The sequence below is a fragment of the Sus scrofa genome, chromosome 4 (genome assembly GCF_000003025.6).
Source record: "Sus scrofa isolate TJ Tabasco breed Duroc chromosome 4, Sscrofa11.1, whole genome shotgun sequence".
Classification (NCBI taxonomy): domain Eukaryota; kingdom Metazoa; phylum Chordata; class Mammalia; order Artiodactyla; family Suidae; genus Sus; species Sus scrofa.
This window is the reverse complement of record NC_010446.5, coordinates 119,225,410-119,237,434: the sequence shown is the minus strand read 5'-3', so window position 1 is coordinate 119,237,434 and position 12,025 is coordinate 119,225,410. Positions and strand designations below refer to the sequence as shown.

At 39.9% G+C, this 12,025-nt stretch overlaps 1 protein-coding gene across 12 annotated transcripts in view; it reads left to right on the top strand.

The window, feature by feature from the left end:
* Positions 1 to 12,025, top strand: part of SNX7 (sorting nexin 7) — a 217,522-nt gene that overhangs the window by 21,073 nt on the left and 184,424 nt on the right. For all 12 annotated transcript variants that reach the window (XM_013997355.2, XM_021090764.1, XM_021090763.1 and 9 more), the window contains exon 2: positions 7,841 to 8,023. In XM_013997355.2, the coding sequence (XP_013852809.2) occupies positions 7,841 to 8,023 (183 nt within the window). The remainder of the gene's footprint in view (positions 1 to 7,840; positions 8,024 to 12,025) is intronic.

Genomic DNA, 12,025 nt, shown 5'->3' with positions numbered 1-12,025 from the left:
GCAAGTTTTGTCCACTGCGTGACTGTATTTTAAGCACAGAAATTGATTTGTTCTTGCTTCAGATTACTGTTTAATTTCATGGGAAACTGAAAAAGTGAATGCCGCGACAGCTCCTAGTACCTTTGACTTTGTGGCGGTTAGGCGGTCAAGTGCTGGTTCCTTCAAACAATAGCAGTTGGAACAACTGATAGAACCTATTTCCTCACTTGAAAACAAGGAACAAAAGAGCACCTCCTCAATAATATTGCTACCTGGTTTAAAAATAGGCAAGAAATAGACCAAACTCTTCAGGGTCAGTGTCAGGTTTACATAAGACAACTTACATATAAAGCCTTTAAAAAGCAGACAGTATGTACCGAACATTTATTCCTCTTTTATCCTCCTCTTAATTCTCTGGGATTCAGATGGAGTATGAGTTCGCTGAGCTTCCAAGTGAGAGAGGACTAAATCTCTGAAAAGTAAAGTGAGTTGACCTGGTTAGCATCACTAGTATATATCTAACCTTGAACGAAGTTTAGTTCTGCCTGATTTCAGAGACTTTTTTCTTTTAAAAGACCACCTTTTTTTTTTTTTTTTTAAACTAGAGGGGGGAATTATGTCAAATACAGTTATGTGAAAAATTTCTATCATCGGTATATAGCTTGAGAGTGCACAAAACCTGAACAAGTCCAAGTACATTCAAGGCAACACAACGCTGTTAGAAAATAGAAACAGGAAAAGGGATAAATAAATTATGATATATGCATACAAGGGTATATATACTACATAGCACTGGAAATTATGTCAAACATGATTAGAGTGTTGTATGCCCCTTTATAGAACACGACACAAGCTGGCTTTTCCCCCAATCACATTTTCAGCAGTGTTCCACAGAAGGCCTTTCTCATTTTTTATTATTGTTATAAGCAGGCAGATTGGAAGGAGTTGTAAACCAAAACACAGCTGCCGAGTCTAAATTTAGGCCCATCAAGATGAGTGTCCCTCATAACCACACGGTTTCTCAAACTCCTTCCACTTTAAGTTGCGTTTTCACCAGATGTCTCTTGGTGTGCGTGTTTCTGGTACATCAGCAATTTTATTTGCATGGCCTTTTCATGCCAGTGTTCTGATTTATCACACTTCTCACATTGATTTTTTTTTTTCCCCCTCTACTTGTAAAAAGAAAATAGCTGTTTGTGCACAGATGGTGGATGTGATTTTGTTTTATCAGAGCGATTCATGTTATATTTATGAGATGTTCCTAAGTAGCAGCTTCGTGAGGGGTATTGAGGAAGGACAGCTCTTAGGTCATACCTCACATTTCACCTGTTGCTGGTGGTTTTGGGGGGGATGTATCTCCTGAGTACTCGTGTATTGGCAACCCATTGTTTAAGTTTCAGCTGTGTGTGTATTTCAGGCGTAGAACGTTGGAACAAACCATTTCATAGCATTAACGGAGGGAAGCAAAAACATTTCTCAGAAATTACTGAAGTTGACTGTTAACCTTTAAAAAAAAATAATAATGGAATGGAGCAAAGATTAATACATTTTCATTGTAATTCCTTCCTTCCTTTCCACCCTTGTTTCCTCCCGTAAATATTTACCACGTACAACTCTCGGTAGAGAAATGCTCTTCTTTGCTAGGGCTGCCATAGCAAAGCACCACAGACGAGGTGTTTGCCGCAACCAGAAATGTATTGTCTCATGGTTCTGGAAGCTAGAAGTCTGGAATCAAAGTGTCAGAAGGGTTGGTGGTTCCTCCACAGGGGAGGGAGGTAGCATGTGTTCCTGGCTTCTCCACTTGGCTTGGAGACGGCTGTCTTTGCCCTGCATCTCAAAACACGTCTTCCTTCTATACATGTCTGGGTCCAGATTTCCCCTTTTGGTCAAGATATCAGTCCTATGGCATCAGGACCCACCCCAGTGACCTCATTTTATCTTGATTACCTCTAGAAAGACCCTGTCACCCAATAAGGTCTCCGTCTGAGGTACTGGGGTTAGGATTTCAACACAGTGAATTTTGAGAGGACACAGTTCAACCCACCACAAAGGCTTATAATAAACCAAAAGTATCAACAAGGAAGACCCACCCTTACTTAATGTGTTAGTGGCTTTGTCAATTGAATTCCATTATTATGCCATCATAATGCTAATGTCCATTTATTTCAGTGAAATCAATTAAGTGGTTTCTCTGATGGTGAGTATTGCTGGGTTGGAGTAAGGATAAAAGACAATAACTTCCTGAAACAATTTGGCTCACTTCTGTGTTATACATATTCAAATCTCAGCCTGAAACTCAAGATTTTTTGTGCATGTCTTTATGTGAATGTGTTCACTCTGCTGGCTATAGGGAAGGTATTTGGTGTTATTTCAGAAATGGGGATTCACCATGCAGGTAATTTCCCTTCTGCTTTAATCTCTTGAAGGAAAAAAAAAAAGAGATGTATCTTCATTGAGTGACATATCATAACATAACAGACATACATCCAAATGCTAAGAATGAACAAGTGCATAAATGAAGTTGAGGGCAGGGGGAGAAAAAGGGAGAGAGAGATAGCAGGTGAAAGAGGCATGTGTTCTTGTGGAGGTGAGACCTTTGTTTGGAAAGAAGAAATTTTAACGATCCATTTCTCCTGAAAAGCATCAACTGAGAGGATTACATGGAGTTCTTTTTGGTTAATTACGTCTTTGGATCTTCTCAAACACATGTTCTTCACTTATTCATGTCCAAATGTAAACCTTTTAAGTACTGTCAGTGTATTTTCTTTCCCTTTTCTTGAAGCAAGTATAAAACGCTTTGGATAGTCAGTTTTATGGAGGTTTTAAGAATGTTTTTGAGTGATTCATAGTCATTTAAATCCTTCTACTGAAATCTTGGATGTTGCTAAATTTCAGCCTGTAATTTCCTTCCTTTGCTGGAGGTTGAAGCATATTTTTATGACACCACACTGCACTCATTGGAATTGTGAGCCTTTGTAACGTTCATGCGGATCTTTCCTGCTCTACAAAAGGATGCATTTTAAGCAGAAGAAATAGAATGCTAAATTATGTAGTAGGTAAAAGAAGAGGGTTGTGGTGAGTTAAGAGGGTGACTACAAAGAATGCCAAAGCCCACGGTTGTGTGCACCGTCAGTGAAATTTGAAGCATGATTGCCCATCAAATTAAAATTTGTCAGCTTAAAAAACTGCTCTTTGTACAAAATGGTTATTGAGAGAGATTTTTGTACATTAAGGTTGCACATTTATTTGGAACGTCTAAATTCCGTTTTTAATGACTGCTTAGTATTCCATTGTGTTAGCATCCCATAATTTATTTTGACAATCCCACTGCCATGTGATTCCGCATATTCCTTTAAATTGCCTATTTAACTGTGCAATTTTGATCCGTTAAGAAAAAAGAATCAAATAATCAAATGTAATCCAAGTTTTTCTGCCAAAAGGGCCCTAGACAACTCCTTTACCTGTATCACAAAGGTTCTTACTGTTTCTGGACGCATCCGATATACAGTGTTGACTCTAAACAATTGAAAAAATTCAGAATAATACATGTTTATTTTAGCATATATGGAAATATGGAAACTCTAAATTTATTTTAGAATATTTGGAAATAAAGAAACTCAATATTTTAGAATATTTGGAAGTATTAAATGCAACACCAGTGCCAACACCTGGCATAACTTCTGTTAATTCCTCCGTATAGCTTCTAAGTTCATGAGCCCGCACACATTGTGAGTGAGCTCTTTTTCTTTCCTACCCTCTGGCCTCCCTCTGTCATACATACACAGAAACATACATACATGCAGTAGAACCTGGTTGAGTACAAATCATATAAGCTGCTATTTTTTTCTTAGCCACATACTATCAACCTCTTCCCAAGTTACTTTATATTCTAGATAGACCAAAATTTATTTCACTAAACTTCTGTTGTGAGACATGTACCGTGTCCATGTCTTTGTGTGTCTGATCGACCCGGCTGTAGTTGGTCTTTTCTTATTTGGGCTAAATCATGATTAACATACATATTTTCTAGCATTTATATCCTGTTTTCTAAATACCAATTTGCTCTAAAAGGAACCAAAGCGCCTTGGAGAAATGTCTGATTCCATGACTGGAGCAGGGAACAGATAAGGTACATCTGAAACATCTTGACATGCCAGAAAATAAAGTGCTCAAGGAATAACGAAGACATGTCAAAATCACACAGATGTCAGACTCCCCCGCTCCCCCCGCCGCCCCAGTGTCGTGCAGCAGCTTGACGTGGGAGCTCAGTTCCCAGACCAGGAATTGAAGCTAGACTGCAGTGGCGAAGGCACTGAGCCTTAACCATTAGACCACCAGGAAACTCCATACTCAGTTGCCAGCTTTAAGGGGCTCCTCCTAGGCAAGTTTTGAACCCTTAGAACATCTATATAAATTATGATATTAATGGATTATAACCCATTGAGTAAAATAGGCCCCTGAGTCTACATAGGACTCATATAATTAATTGACTAAATAAATAGTCTTCAAAATATATTTGTTGTTTTGACATAAGGAATGTAACAAGGAACAAAAATACCTAATAGAGTTCTGAATTTGCTTCCGAGGAACATCAACTGGTAATAGCAATACTGGAGCAGGAGATGCTGCTTTTTTGCTTTTACTTTGTTTCATTTTTGTATTAAGCCTTGTGGAATGCCTTGACTCTTGAAAGCTATAAATATGCTTTTTATTTTGAAGTCACTTTCAAACTTAAGAGTTACATACCACAAAGAACCTCGATTTCCAGTTGTTACCATTTTGCAGCACTGTACGTAAGCTGGGTAAATTGGAGACGCGTCTTGCTGCTCATAAATAGGTCTGTGTGTAGTTTTTGAAAACAAAGACACGCTTCTACATGATCAGTGTTAATATCCAAATCAGGAAATTAACATTGATGTAATAGGATATTCTAATCCACAGATCCTTTCAACATTTTCCACTTGTCCCAATAATGTGCTTTAGAGAGAGAGAGAGGAAAAAAAAAAAAATACTCTTCTCCTTTGGTACAGAATCCAGTCCAAGATCCTATGTTGCATTTGGCTGTTGTGTGTCTTTGGTCTCCATCAGGCTGGATCAGTTCCTCATCTTCCTCTTTCCATCATTTTTGAAGCTGTTTTAAAGGCAGTGCCTCATCGATTCTTTTTCCCATTCTTTTCCCATATAGATGATCACAGAAAGGATGTGTGTAACTGAATCCCTTTGTTGTACAACAGAGATTATCATAGCACTGTACATCAACGATACTTGCATAAAACTTTAAAAAAGGAAAAAAATCAAAAGGGCAAAAAAAAAATAAAGGCAGTGCCTCCTCCTCAAAACATGTACATCATCTTAATGTCACCATTTTTAGTTATAGTCAGGATTTAGAACAATTTATTTTTATTCAGAATCAAGCCATTTGGAGAACTATGATTACGTTTTCATGCTTGTACTTTTGGTTTTCTTGAGAGTTCATCATTCATTTCTTTTTTTTTTAAATCCCTTCCTTTCTCCCTCTCTTGTTTCCCCTCCCTCTTGGCTTTTTCGAACCAATCATAATTCATCTAGGAAATCTAACATCACCTGCTAACTTGTGTTAGGCTTACCTGTATCAGGTATTCTGGTCTGCCTGCCTTCCTCCCTCCTTCTCTCCTACCTTCCTTCTTTCTTTCTCTTTCCTGCCTCTCTAGCTTCCTTTATTCTTTCCCTCTTCACCTCTCTGCCTTCCTGGAGACTCTTTTTGGTCCAGTCTAAGTTGGACCAGCACTTTCACGTTGCCCGCTAAGTCTGCTGCAAAGCTTTCAACCTAGAACATTCACTATCACCCAAGGAATTTCCTTTCGTTCTCTTTGCTATTAAATCTCCTGCTTTTGAATCCTATTTCTTCTTTGGCTGTATGCCCTTATCTTAGAAACGTGAAGAAGCTTCCAAAGAATGGGTTCATGGGAATGACTTTTTTAAAAAAATCTTTCATTTCAGAAATGGCTTTCTTCTACCTGTATGCTTGAGTGGCAGTTTGTCTGGCTATATAGAATGCTAGGTAGGAAATATTTTCCTCTAAAAATGTGGAAGCTATTTTTGAGTCCCTGGTGTTACCATTGAGAAATCTAAAGCCATTCTGCTTCCTGAGGTGTTCCTGTTTATATTCTCTCTGGAAGCTTTTATGAAATGAAAAATCCCTACTCTCAAGAAGTGTCATGGTGACGGTTGCTTGTAGGAGAGCAGGCCGCCCCACCACTGCCCCATTCATTTTGAGGAGACCTGATAGGTCCTGTCACCCTGGAAACCCTTTGGATCAGAGGACATTTTCTCTTCCTCATTTTCTGAAATTCTTGTCATTTGGGCACTGCCCGCCCATATCCTTTAATTTTTAAAAATACTTTTCTCTCTTTCCATCTTCATGTTCTTTGGGGTCAACTTAATTCTTGAGTTCTATCTTTGAGAACTTTCTGTTGATTTTTATTCCTACTGCCATATTTCAGTTTTCAGGAGCCTTTTTAAACTGGTTTTTCGGATGTTCTCTGAATTTTTTTTTTTTTTAAACTGGTTTTTCGGATGTTCTCTGAATTTTTTTTTTTTTAACACCTGTTTTCATTCCTGAGTTTGATGTCATTCTTACCGCAGATGATTTCATCTATTTTTAAAGCATGATGTTCTCGGTTTCATCTGCTTCCCATATTCTCTTCGTCTGTGACTCTTTCCCGTCAGGCTTTCCACATAGTGAGATGTTGGGTGGTTCCTACACCAGGTATGAAGAGCTGCGTAGACATTCAGCGCACATGGGAGGGGCTTCCCTGGAGGGTGATTGTACAGACTCTTGGCTGGTTCCTTAAGGGGCATCTACTATCAGTTGTTTTTGGAATGATCAGCTAAGAGAGGAAACATCCAACCAGTTTGTGGGGTTTTGCACATTCTTGGGACCAAATGAAGAGAAAGGGCTGGATTATGGTGGGGTTTTTTGGGTCATTTTAGGACCACACCTGGGGCATATGGAAGTTCCCTGGCTAGGGGTCGAATCGGAGCTCCAGCTGCTGGTGACGCCACAGCAACGCCAGATCCAAGCTGTGTCTATGATGTACACTGCAGCTCATGGCAATGCCAGGTCCTTAACCCACTGAGGCAGGGCCAGGGATCAAACCAACATCCTCATGTATACTAGTCAGGTTCCTTACCGCTGGATAGATATATTTTTTAATCTAGTGTGTAGTTCTTTTCCTCTATAGCTATGTTTTCATAGTCCCTCTCTCTCCCTCCGTCCTGTCTGTTGCCCTTGTGTTCACAGACACTCCAGAAAGTAAATTTCTAGTTTTCTGCAAAATGGGGAAAGAAAATTCACCTGATTGCATGGGATCGGTGCGGGAATCTGAAGTACTAACTCTTTATTTTATTAGCTTTCCACTAATCCTCCAGGTTATCTGTACCAGTCTTCTATGTCCACAGGCTTCTGTTGCCCCTAATCCTTGAGTCTCTGGTTCTGTCATACATGTGCCTTCTTTTCCTCCCTCTCCACTCTCTCCTAGGTTTAGTTTAGCTTTCACCGTACTTCTTTTCAGATACCTTCAACCATCAGATTTCCAGTGTCCAAAATATAGTTACTTTTATTGGCTGAGTCTCTTTTTCCCTTGATGGTTTATGACTTTTAATGCCTTTTTATCTTGTCTTGTTTCTTTACTGTCATTTTTAAAGTTGGATTTCAAGAGGAAGCAGAGATAAAAATACATGTTCAACATACCTTTTTTAACTAGGAACCCAGTTATCCTTTTTGTTCTTGACATATTTGATTAATATTTGTGGTATCTAAGAAAAAGAGGATTTTAACTTTTTTTCCATAGATGGTAATTTTTGAATGCTTTGTCCCTAGGATGCCTCATTGATGGACATGAATTCCTTCAGCCCCATGATGCCCACATCCCCTTTATCAATGATAAACCAAGTCAAGTTCGAAGATGAGCCAGATTTGAAAGATCTTTTCATTACAGTTGATGAACCCGAAAGCCATGTTACTACAATTGAAACTTTCATTACCTACAGGATTATCACTAAGGTAAATATCGAATGAACATTTTCTTGAGTACAGTTGCGTCTTTGAACTTTTAGAACTGCTTCTTGTTGACTTTGACATTCCACGTAGACTCTTAGCTGAACTGACTTCTAGTCTTCCCACCGTTTTGAGTTCGACATTGCATCTTACCTATGTTCTGTATGAAGTCATATTGACTTGAGTACCAGTCGCTTGTATTTTGGCAGCTGTGCTTCTTCAAGTGGGAACCTTGACAAGGTTTTTGTTTGCAAATTATAAAGAAATATATTTGGGAAAGAAGAGCCTCAGTTGGCTAATAAAGAAAACGACTAGTTAAAAACATGATGTAGTATTTTGTATTCACATTTCTTCTGAAAAATTCCAAAAATCATTTCGTTTTCCCAATAAGAGCAAGTGGCCACTTTATCCTATGTGTGAGATACTGTTCGCTGTTTAAACATAAGGAAAGAGAAGATCTAGAATTCAAGTCTCCTGAATCCTAGAACAGGGCTCTGCAAAAAGACAGTTTTCTCTGACAAAGTAAAACCGCCATATAGTATTATCTCTCTTTTTTAAAGTCCTTTGTGTAATATCATTGTTCAAGAATTCTGTTTATAGGGGTTCTCAGTGGGGCTCTGTGGGTTAAGAACTCACCTAGTATCCATGAGAAGAATATGGGTTCCATCCCTGGCCTCACTCATGGGTTAAGGATCCAGAGAGCTACGGTTAGGTCGCAGGTGCAGCTCTCCTTGCATGGCTGTGGCTGTGGTGTAGGTCGGCAGCTGCAGCTCTGATTTGACCCCTGGCCTGGGAACTTCCATATGCTGCATGCTTGCTGCTCCCCTGCCAAAAAAAAAAAAAATTATGTTTATATAATATTTTATTTATGAAGTCTCACCCTATGTCTCTTTGTAGCTCTGAAGCTTTTGGGACTTCTACGTATAATCATGTCTTCCAGTGCAGCCTTCACTTTGATGCCATTTCTGTTGCCTTAAAGATGTATCTACCTGTTCTCTTCACTCAGACTCTTAAAATCCTTCCTCGGTGCCTCATGTGCCTAGGGAACAAAGTACGGGCTCCTCTGTGTGACACACAGAGAACTTCCCAGTCTGGTGCCACCTGCTGTGTGTGACTCATGTCTTACGCCCTACCTTTAATACTGCTGTTCTCCACGCCTGTAAAACCACTTCTTTTATCTGAACATTCGGTCTCTTGCTCTCCTCTAACTTCGCATAGGCTCTTCCTTCTGTCTGGAATGTCCTTTCCACTTTTAAACAGAAGAATTGCTGTTTACTTTTTAAGCTACAACTCAAAAGGATGCCTGCTCACTCCTCTGTCCCCACAAGTTGAGAGCCTATTTTTTCTTCTGTTTGCTCTCACTGTTCTAACTGAACTTGTCAAGAATATAAGACATCAGGAGTTCCCGTTGTGGCACAGTGGTTAACGAATCCGACTAGGAACCATGAGGTTGCGGGTTCGATCCCTGGCCTCGCTCAGTGGGCTGAGGATCCAGCGTTGCTGTAAGCTGTGGTGTGGGTTGTAGATGTGACTGGGATCCTGCGTTGCTGTGGCTCTAGTGTAGGCCGGTGGCTACAACTCGGATTTGACCCTTAGCCTGGGAACCTCCATATGCCACGGGAGTGGCCCAAGAAATGGCAAAAAGACAAAAAAGAATATGAGACATCAGAGTCAGTGTAGTGAAGAAATTAAAAGCCTATATGAAATACTTCTAAGTCTTGGTTTTTTTTTTTTTTTTTGGTAATCTATAAAACTGAAATGATAATAGAATCTGATTCTGTAGAGTTGCTGTGAGAATTAATTGAGGGTAGGTAATCAGTGTAGAACACGTTAACAAAGTGCCTGACACATAGTAAGTATTCCGTAATTGCCACCTACCTGTGTGTAGGTCACTAACTGTGTTTACTTGTATTTATTCCCAAGGAGCTTCTCAGGGAAGATAATTGTATCTTAAGTTGTCCATAACTCTAAATGCAATCCCTGTGATATAGCAAGTAAGCAGGTTAACCTTTTGGGGAATGTGTGGAGAAATTTATAGTATCAGTCATATTGGGAGGCTGGAAGCATGGACCTGAATCCTGCCTGCTCCCCTTCCTTGCTATTTAATTAACCTCTCTGTGCTGTTTCCTCATTTGTAAGTAAGATAATACTACTAACCTCATAGGGTCTTTGTGAGTATTTAGTGCATTAATCCAGACATACTGCTAAGAATAGAGCCAGATTTCTCCCGTTACTACTGGTATAATTATAAGCATCCATTTTCATTATCCTTTCTAGCAAAGATTTTGTGAAACCAAATTATTTTCCCCTCATTTGTTTCCTTCAGAAAGACACTTTATAAGCCACCCTGTGGATTTCATATAATTCATATAAAGGAACATACAGAAGTTCCCCTCTGTTAACAGTGGTTAACAAATCCAACGAGGAGCCATGAGGTTGCGGGTTCGATCCCTGGCCTTGCTCAGTGGGTTAAGGATCCGGTGATGCCGTGTAGGTCGCAGACGTGGCTCGGATCTGCTGTGGCTGTGGCTGTGGCGTAGACCAGCAGCTGTAGCTCCAATAAGACCCCTAGCCTGGGAATGTCCATGTGCCGTGCCCTGGGTGCGGCCCTAAAAAGACCAAAAAAAAAAAAAAATTACAGTGTGCTAAACGAACCTTTACTGTGAGACTATGTGCCAGGCAGTGTTCTAACCACTTTATACATATTGAGTCATTTAAAGCTCATATCAGTCCTAGATCTTATGACTTAGCCCTATTTTGTGAGTGAGGACACTGGAACTCAATAACTTGGCAAAGATTGCACAACATTGTGGCGAGCTGAGATTTAAATCTAGAGAGTTTTCTTTCATAGATGTGTATTTTTCTGTTATACTTTTGTGCAGTATGTGATGATGGCCAACTTTCTTTCAGCTTGACTTTTATGAACTAAGTCCCTTTGTTCTACATCTGATTGCTTTTACTACATGCTAGTATATAGACTATATATATTAAAATATGCATTGCAGATACAAACATATAAACATTTAGTACATGTATATTATGTTATCAAGCATAGTCTTTTCTGTGTCATTTGCCAGTCACCATTTATTTACTCATATATTCAATAAAGTTTTGTTAAGTTCCAGCAGTGTCCTAGGCCCTGTGCTTGTATATCGAGACTACACCAGCAATCAAGAGAGACATACCCGGAGTTCCCGTCGTGGCACAGTGGTTAAAGAATCCAACTAGGAACCATGAGGTTGTGGGTTTGGTCCCTGCCCTTGCTCAGTGGGTTAAGGATCTGGCGTTACCCTGAGCTGCGGTGTAGGTTGCAGACGCGGCTTGGATCCCGCGTTGCTGTGGCTCTGGCGTAGGCCGGTGGCTACAGCTCTGATTAGACCCCTAGCCTGGGAACCTCCATATGCCGTGGGAGTGGCCCAAGAAATGGCAGAAAGACCAAAAAAAAAAAAAAAGATAGATATACCCTCTGCCTTCATGGGGTTTTCAGTATAGGGGGTGATGGATGTTAAACAATGATGTGTTTAAATAATTAATTATATTATAAATACTAAGAATACAGAATTTTATGAGCATGGGTACTCTGTCTAATTTGGGGGTGCAGAGATGGCTACCTTGGGAAAGTTTTCGTTTTAGAAAAATTTGTTTTTTTTTTTTTTTTTAGGGCTGCACCTATGGCATATAGAGGTTCCCAGGCTAGGGGTCGAATCAGAACTGCAGCTGCCAGCCTATGCCACAGCCACAGCAATGCAGGATCCAAGCCGCGTCTGCAACCTACACCACAGTTCAAGGCAACACCAGATCCATAAATCACTGAGTGAGGTTAGGGATTGACTTGTGTCCTCATGGGTACTAGTCAGATTCGTTTCTGCTGAGCCATGATGGGAACTGCTATTTTTAGAAAAATTTATATTCATGGCCACTAACGTTATAAGGATAAATGCACATACTCATATGCCCACATTCACACGGGCAATCACCTACTTAGGAATACTTAGGGCTGACCTGACT